Below are 21258 nucleotides of genomic sequence, written 5' to 3'. Positions count from 1 at the left end.
AGTGGAAGGAACAGGAACAAGACAATTTTATTTTAGTTTTTAGTTTTTGAATGGTGATTTAAAGAGCTGTGTGTGTTAACCCATACCTGTAATTCCAGCACTTGGAAAGGGGGAGGCAAGAGGTTAAAGAGTTAAGGATCATCCTCAGTTACTTAGTGAGTTCAAAGGCATCTTCACCTATGTGAGAGCCTGTCTCAAAATTCTTCCTCTTCCTCTTCCTCCTTCTTCCTCTTCCTCTCCTCCTCTTCTTTCTCGTCCCCCTCCTCTTTCTCCTCCTCCTTCTCTTCCCCCCCTCCCAGGGAGATGGATCACTTGGGAAAGGGCCTGCTTCACAAGCATGAGCACTGAGGACCAGCATTCAGATTCCTAGCATGGGCCCTCAGGAAGATCCCTTCCCTGAGTATTGAAGTTGGGAGGGAGTGGTGGATCCGACAAGAATAAGGAGGAAGAGTAGAGGGTGAATATGATCAAATTCATTGTGTATACATCTAGGTGATTCTCAAAAGAATAGTAAAAATATTAAAAGGCTGGGAGTGGCAGCACACATCTATGAGCTCCAGATTTAGTGGGAAAGACCTTAAAAAATTAGGTGGTGAGCAATCAAGGAAGAACTTTGGTACCAGCTTCTGGCCTCCACACACCATCCTGCCCATATGTGCAAGTCTTCTATAGAAGCATGAAGAAAGGCTCATGATAGATATAGGTTTGGCAGATTAGGAGTTTATTGAAGACTATGAGCAAATTCTTTTCTGATTTTATTTCCTCATTAAAATAATAGCCTAGGTGTAGGGTGAGGAAATATTGCTGGTTAGAGGAGAAATAGAAACTCTGAGAAGGCAGAGGGGCAAGTGACTAGACAAGGTAGGATTGCCAGGGCATGCTAAGGGAGCAGATAGGAGGTTTGGCCGTATGCTTTTCTTGTCTTTAGTTACATTCAGCTGTGCATATATAGGAGGGAGCAGTTAGCAAAAGCGTAGGGAGAGCTTAGGCAAAGGAGCATGTCTAGTGAGGAGTCTGGAAATCAAAGATGGGGGGTGTAAGGATCTGAAGCTTGAAAGATTATGGGAAATGAGGTAGGACAGTGAGGAATTAAGTTGAGTTAGAAAAATAGGGATCTGAGTAGATGGGTGATGGTTGTGAACTAGATTGTGGAGGAACTGTGGCCTGGCTGAGCTAAGGTGAAGGACAGAGCCTCTGGAAGAAAGATTGAAGAGCTAGGTGACCAAGGATGTTAAAAGCACCAACTGGATGGATATTGAACTTACTAAAAATTATGCTAGAAATAATGGTGCAGATTAGTCAGGAACTCAAGATCTCAGAAAAAGAAAAGGGACTTACTGAAAATGATCTAAAGGGGATAGGGTCTGAGTGTGAATCAAGAGTTTCAAAGGAAGAAGTAGTGAACAAGAAGAGCAGCCATCACCAAGCCCAGGGGTTCAGTGGGCTTAAGAGGAGAAAGTAACTGTAACTAGTTAGTATGCTGTTACCAGGAAAGCACTACCCTACAGGTCTTCAAAGATGGCTACCACACACAAAGAATTATGCTTATATTTAATAATAGGAGTATGCCACTACAATTTTCTATGATTAATTCATCTGTAATTATAATAAAGGATACAGCTGTAAGTATATGCAGGCATACCTACATATATCCACACATATATACACTTTTTAAAGCCAAGCATACTTTTGAGAAGAGAGTAGAGCATCTTATTTAAGCACTTGTCTATGTCCTCCAATGTCAGGTGTATTGTGAAGATCACTGGAGACGTGACAATATCATTTCCAAGTGGAATTATTAAAGTCTTCACAAGCAACCCCTCTCCAGCTGTGCTGTGCTTTAGGGTGAAAAACATCAGCAGACTCGAGCAAATTCTTCCAAATTCACAGCTTGTGTTCAGGTTTGTGTGCTTTACTCTTAAGATTATGATTGAAGTTTCTTTTTAAGAAATGTTTTTTTCTTTGTGAAATAATGTTGAATTTGAACACAATGCCAGAATTATTTATTGTAATATGATAGATTCTGAAGATCCCCTGTGGAAGGCCTCACCCTCCCTGGGGCACAGAAAGGGGATAGGGAGTTAGTAGGGGGCAGGGGAGGAGAGAAGGGAGAGGGAACTGGGATTGACATGTAAAACAATCTTGTTTCTAATTTAAATTAAAAAATAGAAAATTATTTATTGCACTTAAGTAGCTTTGTGCCGTCCTTTTGCTTTGTTTTGGTGCTAGTGCTAGTTACTTTTCAGGGAAACTTTTCACTGTTCTGTTCTTTGTTTTATAATATTGGTTTTCCTCATTCCACATTTTGGTTGATTTCTAATAGTCTTTCCTAGGTCACCAACAAAGTAAATGAGGGAAAAAGATAAGTCAAATCAAATAACAAAATGTTTCTTATATAGTGATCCATCACAGTGTGATTCCAACACAAAAGATTTTTGGATGAACATGCAAGCTGTTACTGTCTACCTCAAGAAGCTATCAGAGCAAAATCCTGCTGCTTCTTATTATAATGTAGATGTATTAAAGTATCAGGTGAGTGTCCTATCACCATGGAAACCTTAAATTTATATATAAACAAATGGAATCTGGCAGAACACTACATGAATAAACATGTTGTAGCCAATTGAGGTGCATTCCAAGAGTGCAAGATTGTTTTAGAATTTAAAAATCAGTTAATGACTATTTCAACCAAAATGATAAAGTATTTACCATCTGTTTGTGACTCAGCTACTGAGTAAATATTAATACATGAATTTATATTTAACTTGAAAACTCCAGTGTATCATTCTTAAGAAATACCAAGGCAGTCAGTTAAAGTTTGATAAGGCAGACACTCACTGTTTATATTAATAGTACAGAATTAAGTGTTTCTCTAGATTTGTTAGTACTGTTACATAAAAGTATAAAATAAGAAGTAATAGCCTGGCAGTGGTGGTGCATGCACGCCATTAATCCCAGCACTTGGGAGGCAGAGACAGACAGATATCTGGGAGTTTGAGGCCACCCTGATCTATAGGGCAGCCAAAGCTACACAGAGAAACCTTGTCTTGAAAAACAAAAACAAACAAACAAAAAATATAAAGCTCTACGTCTGCATGTATCAAATGCTTAATAATAGGTGAAACCATAAAGGAGCTAAAATAAATTATGAGCAAATATGTATGTATTCATAATATATGCTTAGTATATGATTTTACTATTGAACTATGAAAATCATTTCCAAGTATGTTTAAAGCCTGGAAGAGGGGCTTGTGATGTGGCTCAGTGGTTAAAAGTGCTTTTCGTGCAATCCTCACAACCTGAATTTGATCCTGATGACTCAAGTTCAGTCCCTAGAATTCACATAAATGTAGAATGGGAGAACTTACTCCACAGTGTGACCTCTAACTTCCATATGCATGTGTGTGTGGGTGTATGTGCACATGCATATACATAAAATAATAAATTTAAAACCCAGAAGGTATGTCAGAAAAGGTAACTGACACAAAAACAAGTAAATGGGTATGTATATAAAAGTGTTGCAATGTATAAAACAGACTAAAGGGATTACTCCAAGAACCTTATAAATTAGTAAGTTCAAGGTAGATAACTCTTGGACGCATGCTCTACTACAGTGTATTCACAACAGTGGTTAAGGCAGTCATGATTGTTCCATCCAATGTTAAAAGGGGTGTAACCACTTATTCCTATGAATGCAAATGAATAGAACCTTTTAGAGGGAAGTTGTAGTAAATTACTTGGATAGATACAATGTTTAATTCAAAGTTCTTCCTGAAATAATTATTCAGAAGTTTCATAACAAAGAAAAGATACAAAATACATTTACTGCAGCATTGTTTCCTGTCCACCAAGTATACAGCAGCAGAGGAATACACTGCTTCATCAGTATTTTATAAAAATCATTACACAAATGAAATAGAACCATGTTTCATGTTCCTAAAACGTCTGGGAGGATATGTAGCATGATCTTAACAGTGGGGAGAAAAAGCACCAAGGGGTGGGCTTGGTTACAGCTCAGTAGTAGAGCACTAATCCTGCATGTGTTAAGCCTTGAGCTTAATCCCCAGCAACATGCATGCATGCACATGCTGGAGATAAATAAAATCTGTAAAAACAACTTACATTTATGTTTGAATTTTTAATAGCGTAATGATACTATTAAAATAGCACATTTCTAAGCAAGACATTTGTAATCAGTGCTTGCTAATTGCTGGGAATAGTACAAGGAGATGGTAAACATCAGTAAATAGTATTGATATATTAGAAAATTAAGTGCTATAGATGAAAGGAAATGGCTTCAAGGATCCCTTTGAAAAAGGAGCTCCGTGGTCAGAAGTTATCCATTCACAGTGTTTAAAGTTATTAAATACTTGAAGTTAGAGGTATATTAATTCTAGGCATTGGGAACCACATGGCAAACCTTTTTTTCTCACAGATGTATATTTGAATTCTTTATAATTTCATATATAATTAATTGAAAATCTTAGAACCTCCTTTGAAAGGTTTTGGACTTTATATAAATTTTCTGCAGTTGAATCCAAGGGAACTGCACCATGGTCGTTTGCAGGTAGTCTGCCCCAGATCCACGGAACCAAGAGTGACCTTATGAGCTGAGTGCTTCATTTTACCTAGCAACAGCCACTCTTCTTACTGCTTTGTTGTGATTCTGCAGATTCTTGAGCATAAATGTTTGTGTCATGAACATGCCTTGTTTACTCTTCAGGCAAAGACAGTTATTTGTTTGATTCTCTTTAAAGGTATCATCAAATGGCATTCAGTCCACTCCTCTAAATCTTGCAACGTACTGGAAATGTAGTGCCAGTACCACAGATCTGAGAGTGGATTATAAGTACAACCCAGAAGCCATGGTCGCACCTAGTGTGCTTTCCAACATACAGGTGGTGGTACCAGTGGATGGAGGAGTCACAAATATGCAGTCCCTTCCCCCTGCAATATGGTAAACTATGTTTGCATTTTTGTTTGTCTCTAGCTGCAACAGTTCTAACCTCTTAAAACTAACAATAATTGGGTTAAGTGCTTGTCCATGCAAACCTGGCAACCTTAGTAAACTGAAAACTTTGTAAAGATTCCTGAGAACCTATGTGAAGGAGATCCTTAAACCCTACATGTGCCAGTGACAAGCACATTTCTATACATACATAGAATTTAAAGAGCAATAGTTACTATTTAATAGGATTAAATGTAGCACTTAGCTTAGCTACAGGAATATCTGGTTAGTTTTCAATAGTACTGGTTCCTGCATTGCTAACCACCTCTTGTACCTCTCCTACCTCTATTAGTACTATAGCACAGATCTCACAGCTCTTTATAGTTATCATTAAGAATAATGTTTCTCTTGAATAAGATACCGAGCCACATGTACACAGGTTTGTTTCCTCTGGCCACTAGAAATGAAATGAATCCTGTAATTTGGTAAACTTTCATTACATTTTTACTAGGTAATGCCATTTAAAGCCCACACTATAGTTTTTACAATAAAAGTACTTGAGGTACATTTATTGAGTGGCCATTTATGTATAGTGTAAGAGACTGTATTTGAAGATACTTGTTCTTATTGCAGGAATGCAGAACAAATGAAAGCCTTTTGGAAATTATCTGGGATTTCGGAGAAATCAGAGAGTGGAGGTAAGGGTGTGCTCCTTCTCGTTCTCTGTGCTGGGGATCAGAGCCAGGCCCTGGTGGGTGCCTTTTGGGCAAGTACTGTATAACTCTGCTGCCCCTGCCTTTGGTTGTTTTCTATTATTGACATTACTGTTAACTACCTTTATTAGTTACGTTGTGTGAGTGCATGGTCACAGTCAGTTCTCTTCTTTCCACCCTGTGGGTCTTGAGGATGAGATTCAGGTTTGAGGCATGGTGAGAAGAGCCTTTACTTGCTGAGGCATCTTGGCCTTTGGTTTTGTTTTGTTTTTTTTTAAGCATAGTCATTGAAAGTTTCCTTCTGAAATTTCATGCCTTCAGTTTTAGAACTCACCACTAGGTGGAAGTTAATACCCTTTGTATGTAAGAATGTACAAGTGGAGATTCAGAAGTTTTTACCCTTCTTTTGAATATGATTTCTTTGTAAGAAAAATAACATAATTTTATAACTGCGGGATAACTGCTTCTTATGTTTATATAAGAGAAATGCCTAGTGGTAGAATTTATTAAAAAATAGAACTATTCCCAGGTAGGTAATTCAAATAATTGCAAACGATTGAGCTTATTCTGTAAATGGGGAAGGCAGGGGCTTTCTGTTAAAGCAGGTACCCTTACTTCCTTCCCCAGTTGCATAGAAAATAGCTTTGAAAATACATGAAAAACAGCTTTAACATGATGCTTGTCTGCTCCATCTTGCTAAGAGACCTTTTCTGTTTATTCCTATTGGAGTTAACCAGAGGTCTTCAGTTTTAAGGAGAAGCAAGTTAATTGTCTCCTCCTACTGACTGAGTCTCTGTGTTCACCATATGGCTAGTTATCACTCCAGTATCTCCACTGATTCAGTGTATTTACAACTGGTGTACCGTTCCCAAGTCAAGTCCCTAACATGACATACTCATAGTCTCTTAGTTAAAAGGAGAACTTGTCTTCCTAATTAGCCTCATTAATTTTTCTTATTGAGCGATGCTTTAGTTCTGCCAATTTTTTCAGCTTTTCTTTTTGAACATTTTGAGCATATCAATGGCCTTTTTCCTCTAGTATTTCTATATAAAGGACTATCAGCAAATCTAGATTGTGATTTTCTTGTATATCTGCTGTACAGGATCAGATTTGTATTAGAGAGCCACATTTGAGGTAAGGTAACCAAGCTGGCCTTTAGTTCCTTTTGTTGTTTAGTACTTAAAGTTTGTATTTTTAGTTGGTAGCTAGCTTCACTGACTTTTCTTCCAGCCATGGAGCTTTTTGTGAACCACACTGAAATTGCTAACTTAACGTAGAAGTAAGTCAGACATCCTATGTATTAGGCTTACAGCCAGCCAGCAAGGATGAGAGGATCTTGTTCCCCTATTTAATAAAATACACAATAATTGTAAATATACCAGAAAAGGAATTTGTTTTCTCAAAAACAAGATTTACATTTTCTATCACATGTTTAGTACTTTCCTTTTGTTATTCAGGCATGAAAGTGTCTATAATACGTAAGGAAATGAGAGGATTTTATGAATGTGGTTTTGATATGGTCAGTCAGTCAGACCTTTACAAAGAAATACCCAGATTCAAATGCTATAAAATAGAAACCTGTTTTCTATTCTTGCTCAGTACCCAGAAAAAGAATAGGAAGCAATTGTAAAGCTTAAGCGTTGCTGGATGAGTGCTCCTCACTGATGCTAACAGTGGAGCGTTCACCACAGAGCTGAGTTGTTGAGCAAGGGTGTACAACTTTCAGAACTGTGTGGACAATAGTTAAGAGTTAGGCAGCATCTCCATTCTGGTATGCATCACCAGGTATGATAACACAGGACAGACCAGTTACTACCTCTTGTTTCATATTTCTCTGTAGTGTAAAACTTACTTACAGGGGGATTAAAATATCTTCTTGCTGCTACTGAGCAGGTCTGTCCACTTCCCCTGACAGTGTTTCTCAGCTTTCCTAATGCTGTGACCCTTTAATGCAGTTAGTTCTTGTGTTTAGTGATCCCCCCAACCATAAAATTATTGTTGCTGCTTCATAACTGTAATTGTACTAGTGTTATGAATCATAATGTAAGTATCTGATATGCAGGATATCTGATACATGACCCCTGTGAAAGGGTCTTTTTATCTCCAAAAGGGTCTTGACCCACAGATTGAGAACCACTGCCCTAATCAGAAACCCAGGTTAAATTAGATTAGAACACAATATTTAAAAGAAAAGGAAAGGAGAAGTCCGGAAGGATTTCTAGCAGATCCCATTTTTCTGTCACCTAGAGCCCTAATAAACTCGTTTATTGTAGTTGGTCTCATTGCTTTGCATCTTGCCCCTGCCTTCTCTTCTAGGAGCACTAATCTGAGATTCTTGCCTGTCTTATCTCTGGTGTTTCCTTGTGGCTATGTCATAAACTTATTACTGTGGCCTGGGGCCTTGCTACTATTATGGTTTCATCCAGATACTGTGGTATGAATATGGTTCTCTTAAGCCTGCTCTCACGGGTCTTCTGTCTACATCCCAGTACCTGCCTAAAATGCACACCAGCGTGCCCAGCAGTGTTTATAACTTGCAGCAGAAATGCATGTTTTCAGAGCACTTATCAGATTCATTAGCTTCACTGATACCCTAGTTCTGTTGCAGTCAGACAAGGATATGTTGAATAAATGATTATAGCTGAAAGAAAAGACCTAAAATATATTGATGGGGTGATGTGATGTTGTACTAATAAAATTTAAGAAGTAAGGGTGATGTAGCTAGCCAGTTAGCTCAGTTGGTTAGAGTATCATGTTAATAAGATGAGTGAAAAATAGTGAGGCTGATACCCCCCTCCCAACAGTAGTAGCTGCCTTTTCTTCTTAACCCTTTGGACTGCATGATCTAGTACTCAGCACTCACTTCTCTTTGCTTTGTCTTGTCATCCCTCTGTCCCTTCCCCCATCCTTTGTGTCATGCCCCCCTTGCTCCCTGTGTGCTGCTCTCCATGCGTTACCTTGTCCTTGTCAACTCACATGCATATCACAAGCATCTATCTAAAGCAGTATATGTCTGAACCTGACTGTTACATAAAAGAAAATAGTAGATTGAGATTACTTAGTAGAAATTCAGGCTCACTGAATAGGGTTTGATTTGAAAACAGTATAGTGGTTTGTTTACTATGCGCATCTCATGAATTTACCATTGGCTGAGTAATTTAGCTTAGATCCTCCATTTTCAATCTGTGGCTTGCAATGCCCTTTCAAGGGGTTACATATCAGATATCTTATATACCAGGTATTTATATTACTTTTTTTTGTTTTGTTTTGTTTTTTTGTTTTTTTTTTGTTTTTCGAGACAGGGTTTCTCTGTAGCTTTGGAGCTTATCTTGGCACTCGCTCTGGAGACCAGGCTGGCCTTGAACTCACAGAGATCCACCTGCCTCTGCCTCCCGAGTGCTGGGATTAAAGGTGTGCACCATCAACGCCCAGCTTATATTACAATTTGTAACAGTAGCAAAATTATAGTTATGAACTAGCAATGAAAATAATTTTATGTTTGGGCATCATCACAACATGAGGAACTGTATTAAAGGTTCATAGCATTAGGAAGGTTGGGAAGCCCTGGCTTAGATACTCATTTAATTTTATTTGGTGTATAACATATTTTACCTTTTATAAGGTCTTTATTCCTTTCTTTGTAGGTTCTGGATCCCTCAGAGCAAAATTTGATCTTTCAGAAGGACCCAGCAAACCCACAACACTTGCAGTGCAATTTCTTAGTGAGGGAAATACCCTCTCGGGAGTAGATATTGAGCTAGTTGGCACTGGTTATAGACTTTCTTTAGTAAAGAAGCGTTTTGCCACTGGTAAGTTGAGATGTTTTGAGCTTTCTAGTGTATATGGGAAACATTTGTTCTCTATAAGTTTATAATTTAAAAACATGTTTTGTTTTGTTTTTTTCCTCCCTTGCTACAAGCTGCCAGATAAAAGACAGTCTTGGTAGAGTTACCATGATCAGCATAGTAAACTATGTAATGTGATCCTAATGAGTAGTAAACAGCAGGTGGGAACTAGAGTTCTGTGTCTGTACCCATAAAGAGCAATGTGGTCCTTTAGTGTATTTGATGGTGTAACTGTGTGGGTCTGCTTGGTGTGTTTCAGGACGATACTTGGCTGATTGTTGATGGACCTGGAAAGCGGTTTTCTCAAGGGAACAGTGCAAACCTGTCACTGCATCACCTGTTCTTTCCAAACACTATTTTTACTTGTATGATGTCTTTCAAACTTTGTCTTTGAAAGCTGACTACAAACATTAAATTGCACTTTCAAAGTGAGTCATTGAAAGAAATAGCACTGAAATGACCTTGTACACAGTAATGATTAATGATCAAATGCAATATTCAGGAAGCACATGTATTCAAATTGTCACTAAAATGAAGTTTATTATCTTCAGTGTCTGTGTTTGTACAAAGGTTAGAATGTAGTAACAAACCTAAAATTTCAGGAGAGCAAGCACAAAATTATTTAGCTTTCCATAAGTATTTAGAGTCAGAGATAGCTTTGAAGTTCCATAAGTTTGATATTGAATGAATATAAACAACGTAAATTTTAAGTTTTGAATGTTAACTCAGAGCTCAATCTAATTGAGTTATGTGCCATAGGTAATCAGACCAGAGTCCAAGTTGTATGCAAAAAAAAAAAAAAAACCCTACAATCTGATTCTCATAAGCATAGTAATAAAGTGTAAATGGTGTTTTATATGATTTTTTTTTAAATTCTCAAGTGCAATGTGTTTTAAAATAAGCTTGCGAAGGACAGCAGAAAAACTTACTTCTGCAGTTATTAACTTTATAGAAGTTGTGATTGTTTTGATGAATTAATGCTGTAGATTTAATTTATTTTTATATGGATTACATAATGTGTGCCTTTTAAAACAATAACAGAAACCAGGAATGTGCCTCTAGTTTGTGTTAATGTGCCTCACTTTTTTCTCACTCTGGATCTTGTATTCAGAAACATACAGTGGTCAAGCATATTTAAAATATATTTGTAATTTTTAAAATACCTTCAAGCTATAATTGGGAAGAATATTGAAAATAACCAAAAGATAATTTGTACTTAAAAATCCTGGCTCCTGTCTTATACACTATAGCCACTAGAAAAACAAATAAGCCTAATGGAGTATGTTTACTGGGATTAAAATTACCTTCAGATATTCAACATTGACCTCATATGTATGTGAAATGAACAAGTGCTGAAACTATGGTGATAAATTGCTAACTGGTATTTTAACTCTAATTTAGCATTTGACTTGACCATATTTATCAAGGAAAATTTACACACTTAGTTGCTATTGTGTTGTGAATATAGGTTTTCTAGCATTCTATGAATAATTTTTTAAAAGATTTCATTTTGGCAATGAGAGAAGTACTGTCACTTGTTTTCACTGTAATAATTAGAAAATTGTCAAATTCCTATATGGTAAGAATAGGTAAATTATTTGAAGTGAAGGATTGGGTTGAGTGTTTCTTAATGTGAACTGCTCATACTAAGTAATAACTTTATAGCAAATTCTGATTAACAAAAGAAATAAAATGTTTTAGACAAAGTTTCATAATTTACAAGTGGGAATTTATGATAAATACCAATGTCTTTCATTTTCATAGAAGTGATAGCTTGTGTTATATCTGATAATTTATATAAACCACTAATTATTTTGTTAAGCTTTACAAAAAATAAAGCCCCATTACTAGACACTAAAATAACATCTTGCTATACTAAACACAACAGAAAAGTCTGCTCTTCTGCAGTTTGTAATACAAAATGAGTAGTCATATATTCAGTGTTATTTCAGTTCTAAATTTAGATTTGACTTAAGCAAATTTAAGACAATTTATTGAAATGTTAATCTTTACTCACTAGCAAAATTAGAATTTCTAGCTCTTAAGTTCTTTAAAATGCCAGTTACAATTACACTTACTAAAATATTGACAAACTTTGCTTTTACTGGGCAGTCAATGCTTTAATATTTGAATTCTGTCACTGCTACATTCACAATGTCTGTTTTTAATCAAGTATTACCTTAAAATGTTGAAATGAGTGGAATGGTTAACCTTGTGCACTTTCTTATCCCATAGCCTTCATACCTAGTGTTGACATGCAAGTTTGTATTGGGTTCAGGTTACAGTTTTAAAGCCATATGAGTTTATAGTGATTTTTTTTTTCATTTAAAAATTCACTAATGTTTTTAAAAGCCCAGTAGGTTTCAGTGAGAGACTATCTAGCAAGCTGGTTCTTGCTTATGTACAGTGATAACTTTGTAGCTGCTTCTTTAACCAAGAATTTGTAAACACAGAACTCTTAACAAGTGTGAGCTTTTAAGGAGTGTTATTTACTACTTTGGGTTGTAATTAGAGCACATCTATCTTCCAAAATTTTGTAAATATTTTTGATTTTTTTTCATAAAATGTAAATTTTACATAAAAGTTGTATCCCTAATAAACATGTAATATATAATTTAGCAGTTGGTTTTATGTGTCTTTGTATACATATTGATAGATATGTTATAGATAGGACAGTCAAGCTGAGGAAGGAATTGACTTTAACTTTATTAAAATTGTTTTTCCTTGAACCCAGGGCCTGGTGGGTGCTATGCAAGCACTATACCACTGAGCTGGAGCCCCAGCAAGTTTTGAGCTTTAGGTCGCCATTTGTACTAACATACAGAGATTGAACTACTGAAGTTTTATTGGTCATAAAGAAAACTTAGTTTGGTATGTAGCTCTAAATATCAAAAATGTTTAACAGTGAATTATTTTCAACATGTTTATAAGTATATTTAAATTGATTATGAACTTTAGTAAAGACTTTTTGACCAGTTTTATAGGAACAGTTGTATATAATTTAAAATCATGATGAGGCCTGAAAGGTGGCTCAGCTGGGAAAGGTGTTCGTTGTCACAAAGCCTGATGACCTGAGTTCAATCCCCTGGACCCACACAGTGAAAGGAGGGAACTGATTCCCTCAAGTCCTCCTCTGACTTCTGTACACACACAAAAGGTAGCAAATAAATAAATGTAATTTTAAGAAATCATAATGTCAGAAGTTAGGAACCATCAAGTCTAAAAAACAACCAAAAAAACCCAAACCAAAAAGCAAAAAGATAAAATGAGAAAAGAAAAGAAATTATACCAAACAATGGCAGTGTTGTCAAATATGTCATAAAAACAACTAGTATAATTATTTTGGTTTGTTGGGAAACCTGATAGCATTCACACCATAGATCTCATGGATTATTCTCTCTCCTCACATCTACTCCCAACTCTACTAGAGAAGTCTGAGAGTTGTCATGATACCCTACAGCCCGAGGTGGAGTACAGAGTACCAGACTGGCTCTCCCCACAGTCCTAAGTAGAGGGAATATCTTTGCTTATACAATAATTGGGGAACTCAGGCCCCTTCCATTTCATGATTTTGCTAAAAATCTTCATTTGGCCACCAGATGGAGAAAAAGCAAAGTCTTCATGAGTTTTTATTTTTATGGGTCAGGCCTAGATGTGGAATCATCTGTTCCACCCAAGTTCCATGAGCTTGGTTTTGAACTTACAGCCACAGTTGGCTTCAGGAAAAGATAATAAATGAAGGAAACAAACACCAGACTCGGTTCAGATAAACAGTAGTCCTCTGCTGCTTACCATGTTCCTTCTCTGTTAATTTTCCTAACCCTTTCCCAAACATGCATTTGATAGACTCAGTGACTTTTTTTTTGTAAATTCTTGCTGTATATTGATATTCTATCCTTATTTGTTCTGTATCTTTTTTTCTGTACTCCCTTTTTAAATTACCTTTATTTGTGTGTGTATGCTATGCTGTGTGTGTGGCAGTCTTACCCCTTCATATAGGTCTCAGTGATTAACTTGGGTCTTCAAGCTTGACAGCAAAGCACCTGTTGTTATTTTGTAAAAGTTTAAAAATATAAAAGAAAGGCGAAAGAAATGAGACATGGAAACGGAGATACATTAGCCATAATTTATTCCAGGTAGGGGAGAGACAGTGGGAGAGATGAGAGATGCAGAAGAGGAAGGAGAGAGAGCAGGGAGGAGGTAAGAGAGAGTAAGTGGGTAAGAGAAGAAGAGAAGAGAGTGTAAGTGGGCAGGGGTCTGTCTTTTAAAGGGGTCCTTTACACCTGCGTGCAGACTTAGTTCCCATGGAACCCTGGGCTGACCAGGGTACTGCCTGAGTGGATTCTGCCAGGTAACAGGGGCAGGTCAGCATAATGCCTGAACCTTTCAGTACTCACCTCTCCATTCATCCTTCTAGTGAATGTTCTTACATGATTATATTTGGTAACTCAGAAGCAATTGTTTATCTTTGGTATTCAGTTTTATCTGCTGGAAATAAGGGCTGGCAAGATGGCTCAGGAGGTAAAAGCCTGGTGATCATGCCTCAATCCCCAGATCCCACCTTAGAGGAGAGAATCAACTTCCAGACTTCCATATGCCCATGTCCCATCTGTCAGTCTGTCTCTGTCTCTTACACACACACACACACACACACACACACACACACACACACACACACACACACACACACATATATATAAATTGAAAAATATTTTAAACAAGGTAAGAAAAGTTTAAAGTAGACAAATAATTTGCTCACTTCATATGGTCTGCAAGTTATCTGGTGTTGGCATTGATCAGTAGAAAACTTTGGGCCTTTTCCTCATGGATGCACTGGTGGCCACAGCTCCAGAAGGAGTATGCTTACACCACAGGCAGACAAGCAGCAGTTCTATTATGTCTGTCTTTTCTGTTGGGAGAGTAAAAGTTTTTTAGCAGCTCCTGGCACCTCTTTGCTTATGTTCATTTGGTCAGATTATGTATGAGGCAGAGAAAGCAAGAAACCTTCATATAAGATGGGTGAGGGAGAAGGGGAAGCAACTCATTGGGAAAAGGAACTCATTGACAGCCACAGATGTATTACACGGGTAATACAAGTCTTTGCTCCCATCCTAATCATGTTTTCTTTTGAGAACAGATCTCACTGTATAGCTCTGGCTGGCCTGGAACTTGGTATGCAGACCAACATGACCTCAAACTCACAGAGATCTGCCTTCCTCTACCTCCTGAGTGCTGGAATTAATGGTGTGGAGCAACCACACCTGGCTCTAGTCAACATTTTAATCTGTTGTTAACAATGTGTAGTTACAAATGAGCAAGATCAACTTGAAAGTAAATACTGTTATCTTTAAATAGTAAATTCCTGTGACATAGTAATGTTTTAAAATCCCACATAGTAATGTTTTAAAATTTTTTATTAGTTCAAGTTAGAAACAAGCTTGCTTCACATGTCAATCCCTTCTCCCTCTCCCACCCTCCCGCCATCTCCCTACCAGCTCCCCACCTCATCCCCCCTCTGCTTCCCAGGGAGGGTAAGGCCCTCCATGGGGGTTCCCTAAAGTCTGTCATATCATCCTGGGCAGGGCCTAGGCTCTCCCCCATGTGTCCAGGCTGAGAGAGCGTCACTCCATGTGGGATGGGCTCTCAAAGTCCCTACTTACACCAGGGATAAATACTGATCCACTACCAGAGGCCCCATAGAGTGCCAAAGCCTCATTGACATCCACATTCAGGGGTCTGGATCAGTCCCATGCTGGCATCCCAGATATCAGTCTGGGGTTCATGTGCTCCTCCTTGTTCAGGTCAGCTGTTTCTGTGGGTTTCACCAGCCTTGACCCAACCCCTGTTTTCCTCATTCCTCCCTCTCTGCAACTGGGTTCCAGAGTTCAGTTCAGTGTATAACTATGGGTGTTTGCCTCTGCTTCCATCAGCCACTGGATGAGGGCTCTAGGATGGCATATAAGGCAGTCATCAGTCTCATTATAGAGGAAGGACACTTAGGGTAGCCTCTCCACCTTTGCCTAGATTGTCAGAACTGGTGTCATCCTTGTAGATCTCTGGAAATCTCCCTTGTGCAAGATCTCTCCTTGGACCTATAATGGCTCCCTCTCATCCTGCTCTCCTCTATTCTCCTGACTCAACCTATCTGCTCCTCCATTTCCTCCTCTCCCCTCCTCTTCTCCCTCTCTCATTCTGCCAGCTCCCTCTCCCCTACCCTCATGCTCCCAATTAGCTCATGAGATCCTGCCCCTTGCCATTTTCCAGGGTCCATGCATTTTTCTCTTAGAGTCCTTGTTTCCTAGTTCCTTTGGTGATGTGGATTGTAGGCTGGTAATCCTTTGCTCTATGTCTAAAATTCATATATGAGTGAGTACATACCATGTTTGTCTTTTTGTGACTGGGTTACCTCACTCAGGATGGTTTCTTCTAGTTCCATCCATTTGCCTGTAAATTTCAAGATTCCATTGCTTTTTTCCACTGAGTAGTACTCCATTGTGTAAATGTACCACATTTTCTCTATCCATTCTTCAGTTGAGGGGCATCTAGGTTGCTTCCAGGTTCTGGCTATTACAAACAACACTGCTATGAACGTAGTTGAACATACGTCCTTGTTGCATGAACATGCATTCTTTGGGTATATGCCCAAGAGAGGAATTGCTGACTCTTGAGGTAGACTGATTCCCATTTTCCTGAGAAACTGCCATACTGATTTCCAAAATGGTCTTATAAGTTTGCACTCCCACCAGCAATGGAGGAGTGTTCCTTTTTCTCTACATCCTCTCCAGCATAGATTGTCATTGGTGGTTTTGATTTTAGCCAATATCTCAGAGTTGTTTTGAGTTGCATTTCTCTGATGGCCAAGGATTTTGAGCACTTTCTTAAGTGTCTTTCAGCCATTTTAGATTCCTCTGTTGAGAATTATTTAGTTCTGCACCCCACTTTTTAATTTCATTGACTGGTGTTTTGGTGGCTAGCTTCTTGAGTTCATTGTATATTTTAGATATTAGCCCTCTGTCAGATGTGGGGTTGGTGAAGATCTTTTCCCATTCTGTGGGCTGTGGTTTTGTCTTACTGACTGTGTCCTTTGCCTTACAGAAGCTTCTCAGTTTCAGGAGGTCCCATTTATTAATTGTAGATCTCAATGTCTGTGCTACTGGTGTTATGTTCAGGAAGCTGTCTCCTGTACCAATTCATTCAAGGGTATCTGTCTCCCACTTTCTCTTCTAGAAGGCTCAGTGTGGCTGGATTTATGTTGAGGTCTTTGATCCATTTGAACTTAAGTTTTGTGCATGGTGATAGATATGGATCTATCTGCAATTGTCTACATGTCCAAATCCAGTTGTGCCAGCACCATTTTTTGAAGATGCTTTTTTTTTTCCATTGTATAAATTTAGTTTCTTTGTCAAAAATCAGATGTTCGTAGGTGTGTTGGTTAATCTCAGGATTTTCAATTCGATTCCATTGGTCTGTCTACTTTTGTGCCAATACCAAGCTGTTTTCAGGACTATGGCTCTATGGTGATGCCTCCAGAAGTTTCTTTATTGTACAGGATTGTTTTGGCCATCCTGGTTTTTTGTTTGTTTGTTTGTTTTTCCATAAAAAGTTGAGTATTGTTCTTTCAAGATCTGTGAAGAACTGTGTTGGGATTTTGATGGGGATTGCATTGAATCTGTAGATTGCTTTTAGCAAAATGGCCATTTTTACTATGTTGATCCTATCCAAGAGCATGGGAGATCTTTCCATTTTCTGGCATCTTCTTTAATTTTTTTCTTTAAAGACTCAAAGTTCTTACTGTACAGATCTTTCACTTTTTTGGTTAGAGTTGCCCCAAGATATTTTATGTTGTTTGTGGATATTGTGAAGGGTAATGTTTCTCTGATTTCTTTCCCAATGGGTTTATCATCTGTATATAGTAGGACTACTGATTTTTTTTTTTTTTTTTTTTTTAGTTAATTTTGTACCCGCTACTTTGCTAAAGGTGTTTATCAGCTGTAGGAGTTCCTGGTAGAGTTTTTCGGGTCACTCGTGTAGACTATCATAGCAAATAGTGAAAATTTGACTTCTTCCTTTCCCATTTGTATCCCCTTGATCTCCTTGTCTTGTCTTACTACTCTAGCTAGAACTTCAAGTACAATAATGAAGAAATTGGAAAGAGTAGACAGCTTTGCCTTGTTCCTGAATAGAGAGGAATCGCTTTGAGTTTCCATTTAGTTTGATGTTAGCTGTTGGTTTGCTGTATATTGCTTTTCTCATGTTTAGATATGTTCCTGTTACCCCTGATCTCTCCAAGACGTTTATCATGAAGGGATGTTGATTTTGTCAAAGGCTTTTTCAGCATCTAGTGAGATGATCATGTGGTTTTTCTTTTTCAGTTTGTTTATATGGTGGATTACATTGATGGATTTTCGTTTGTTGAACCATCCTTGCATCCCTGGGATGAAACCTACTTGATTATGGTAGATGATTTTTCTGATGTGTTCTTGGATTCGATTTGCCAGTATTTTATTGAGTATTTTTGAATCGATGTTCATGAGGGTTATTGGTCTGTAGTTCTCTTTTTTAGGTGTATCTTTGTGTGGCTTGAGCATCAAGGTAACTGTAGCCTCATAAAAAGAGTTTGGCAATGTCCCTTCTGCTTCTATTGTGTGGAACAATTTGAGGAGTACTGGTATTAGCTCTTGTTTGAATTTCTGGTAGAATTCTGCAGTCAAGCCATCTGGCTCTGGGCTTTTTTTGGTTGGTAGACTTTTGATGACTGCTTCTATTTCATTAGGGGTTATAGGTTGATTTAAACTGCTTATCTGTTTTTGATTTAATTTTGGTGATAGCTATCGAGAAAATTGTCCATTTCCTTTAGATTTTTGAATTTTGTGGAGTACAGGTTTTCAAAGTATGACCTGATCTCTGGATTTCCTTAGTGTCTGTTTTATATCCCCCCTTTCATTTCTGATTTTGTTAATTTGCATGATCTCTCTCTGCCTTTTGGTTAGTTTGGCTAGAGGTTTGTCTATCATCATGTTGATCTTCTCAAAGAACCACTCTTTGTTTCATTGATTCTTTGTAATGTTTTCCTAGTTTCTACTTTATTGATTTCAGCCCTCAGTTTGATTATTTCCTGGTGTCTACTCCTCCGTGGTGAGTTTGTTTGTTTTTGTTCTAAAGCTTTTAGTTGTTCTGTCACTTCTCTAGTGTGACTATTCTCCAGTTTCTTCATGTGGGCACTTAGTGCTATGAACTTTCCTCTTAGCACTGCTTTCAAAGTGTCCCATAAGTTTGGTTATGTTGTGTCTTCATTCTCATTAAATTCTAGGAAGTCTTTAGTTTCTTCTTTTATTTCTTCCTTGACCCAGGAATGGTGCAATTGGGTGTTATTCAATTTCCATGAGTTTGTAGGTTTTCTGCAATTTGTGTTGCTGTTGAATTCTAACTTTAAAGCATGGTGGTCTGATAAAATACAGGGGATTATTTCAATTTTTTTCTATCTCTGTAGGTTTGCTATGTTGCCAAGTATGTGGTCAATTTTAGAGAAGGTTCCATGTGGCACTGAGAAGAAGGTATATTCTTTTGTGTTTGGATGGAATGTTCTGTAGATGTCTGTTAATCCCTGTTGGGTCATAACTTCTGTTAAATCCTTTTTTCTTTGTTAAGTTTTCTGTCTGGTGGTCCTGTCTAGTGGGGGCAGGGGGTGTTGAAGTCTCCTACTATAAGTGTGTGGGGTTTTATGTGTGGTTTGAGCTTTAGTAATGTTTCTTTTACAAATGTGGATGCCTTCGTATTTGGGGCATAGATGTTCAGGATTGAGACTTCATCTTTATGGTCTTTTCCTGTGATGAGTATGAAATGCCCTTCTTCATCTCTTTTGATGAAGTCATCTCTTTTGATTTTAGTTTGAAGTCTAATTTGTTAGATATTAGGATTGCTACACCAGCTTGTTTCTTGGGTCCATTTGATTGGAAAATCTTTTCCTGTTCTGAGGTAATGCCTGTCTTTCAAGTTGAGGTGTGTTTCTTGTATTCAGCAGAAGGATGGATTCTGTCTTCGTATCCATTCTGTTAGTCTGTATCTTTTTATAGGCAGGTTAAGGCCATTGACATTGAGGGATATTAATGTCCATAGATTGTTGGTTCTTGTTTGTTTTGGATTTATTGTTGGTGGTGTCATTGTGTGTGGATTTCACCTTCCTTTTTATTTTAGTGTTTGGTAAAGTAGGATTATCTATTGCCTATGTTTTTGTGAGTGTAGTTATCTTCGTTGGGTTGAAGTTTCCTTCCAGAGCTTTCTGTGGGGCTAGATTTGTGGATATGTATTGTTTAAATCTGGTTTTGTCATGGAATATCTTGTTTTCTCCATCTATAGTGATTGAAAGCTTTGCTGGTTGGCATCCATGTTCCCTTAGTGTTTGTAGGACATCTATCCAGAACCTTCTGGCTTTCAAAGTTTTCATTGAGAAGTCGGATGTAATTCTGATAGGTCTACCTTTATATGTTACTTGGCCTTTTTCCTTTGCTGCTTTTAATATTTTTCTTTATTATGTAAGTTTGGAGTTTTGATTATTATGTGGCAAGGGGACTTCTTTTTTTTTAATTTATTTTTTTCTTTTGGTTTTTTTGAGACAGGGTTTCCCTGTGGCTTTGGAGGCTGTCCTGGAACCAGCTCTTGTAGACCAGGCTAGTCTCGAACTCACAGAGATCCGCCTGCCTCTGCCTCCTGAGTGCTGGGATTAAAGGCGTGTGCCACCACCGCCTGGCTTGAGGGGACTTTTTTTTGTGGTCCAGTCTATTTGGTGTTCTGTAAGCTTCTTGTACTTTCATAGGCATATCCTTCTTTAGGTTGGGGAAGTTTTCTTCTATGATTTTGTTGAATATGTTTTCTGTACCTTTGAGCTGTATTTCTTCACCTTCTTCTATACCTGTTATTCTTTTCACAGTATCCCATATTTCCTTGATATTTTGTGTTAGGGATTTGTTGGACTTGAGATTTTCTTTGGTCGATGACTGTATATCCTCTAGCAAGTCTTCAACAACTGAGATTCTCTCTTCCATCTCTTGTATTCTATTGGTTATACTTACATCCTCAGTTCCTGATTGCTTATCCAGCCTTTCTATTTCAAGCATTCCCTCATTCTGTGTTTTCTTTATTGTTTCAATTTCAGCTTTCGTGCTTTGAACTGTTTCGATTGTTTCTTTCACTTGTTTTTTCTTGGCTTTCTTTAGATTCTTTAAGAGAATTACTTCTTGAATTTTTTTGTTTTTTTTATTTCTTTAAGAGATTTTCTCGTTTCTTCTTTAAGGGACTCTATCATCTTCATAAAGTAGTTTTTAAGGTCCGGCTCTTCTTCTTTTGTATTGTGCTTTTCATATCTTGCTGGTGTGGCGTCCCTAGATTCTGATGGTGTCATATTGGTCTTTCTGTTGTTGTGTTCTTATTCTGTCTTATTCCCATGTCTTCTTCCAGTGGGTGCAGTGGGGTCTCTCTGTCTCCTCTTGTCACCTGGTAGTGTACGTTGTCCAAGACTTCAGTGCCTGCAGCTCTGGATGGTCTTGCCTCTCCTGGTTTCTCCTCCCTCAGCAGAGGTCAGGGCTCAGCAGAGGTCAAGGCAGGAGGGGGAAGGAAGAGTGAGGTGTTTCCAGACTCAGCGAGAGCCTCCCTGTCTGGGCGGGTCCACTCTATGCCAGGTGCAGGCCCAGAGAGATCCACAGGGTGATGGCCGGATTTGGGCAGGAGTCGGGCGGGTGCAGAGGGGGCACTCACC

At 38.1% G+C, this 21258-nt stretch overlaps 1 protein-coding gene across 2 annotated transcripts in view; it reads left to right on the top strand.

The window, feature by feature from the left end:
* Positions 1-12124, top strand: part of Fcho2 (FCH and mu domain containing endocytic adaptor 2) — a 92366-nt gene extending 80242 nt beyond the window's left edge. For both annotated transcript variants that reach the window (XM_027401651.2, XM_027401650.2), the window contains 6 exons: positions 1746-1901; positions 2400-2532; positions 4758-4957; positions 5582-5646; positions 9306-9470; positions 9766-12124. In XM_027401651.2, coding sequence (XP_027257452.1) covers positions 1746-1901; positions 2400-2532; positions 4758-4957; positions 5582-5646; positions 9306-9470; positions 9766-9788 — 742 coding nt within the window. In that variant the 3' untranslated portion in view covers positions 9789-12124. The remainder of the gene's footprint in view (positions 1-1745; positions 1902-2399; positions 2533-4757; positions 4958-5581; positions 5647-9305; positions 9471-9765) is intronic.
* The last annotated feature ends 9134 nt before the right edge of the window (positions 12125-21258 follow it).

This window comes from Cricetulus griseus, chromosome 2 (genome assembly GCF_003668045.3).
Source record: "Cricetulus griseus strain 17A/GY chromosome 2, alternate assembly CriGri-PICRH-1.0, whole genome shotgun sequence".
Taxonomy (NCBI): Eukaryota; Metazoa; Chordata; class Mammalia; order Rodentia; family Cricetidae; genus Cricetulus; species Cricetulus griseus.
The sequence above is the reverse complement of the archived record's forward strand: the minus strand, read 5'-3'. Positions and strand labels throughout refer to the sequence as shown.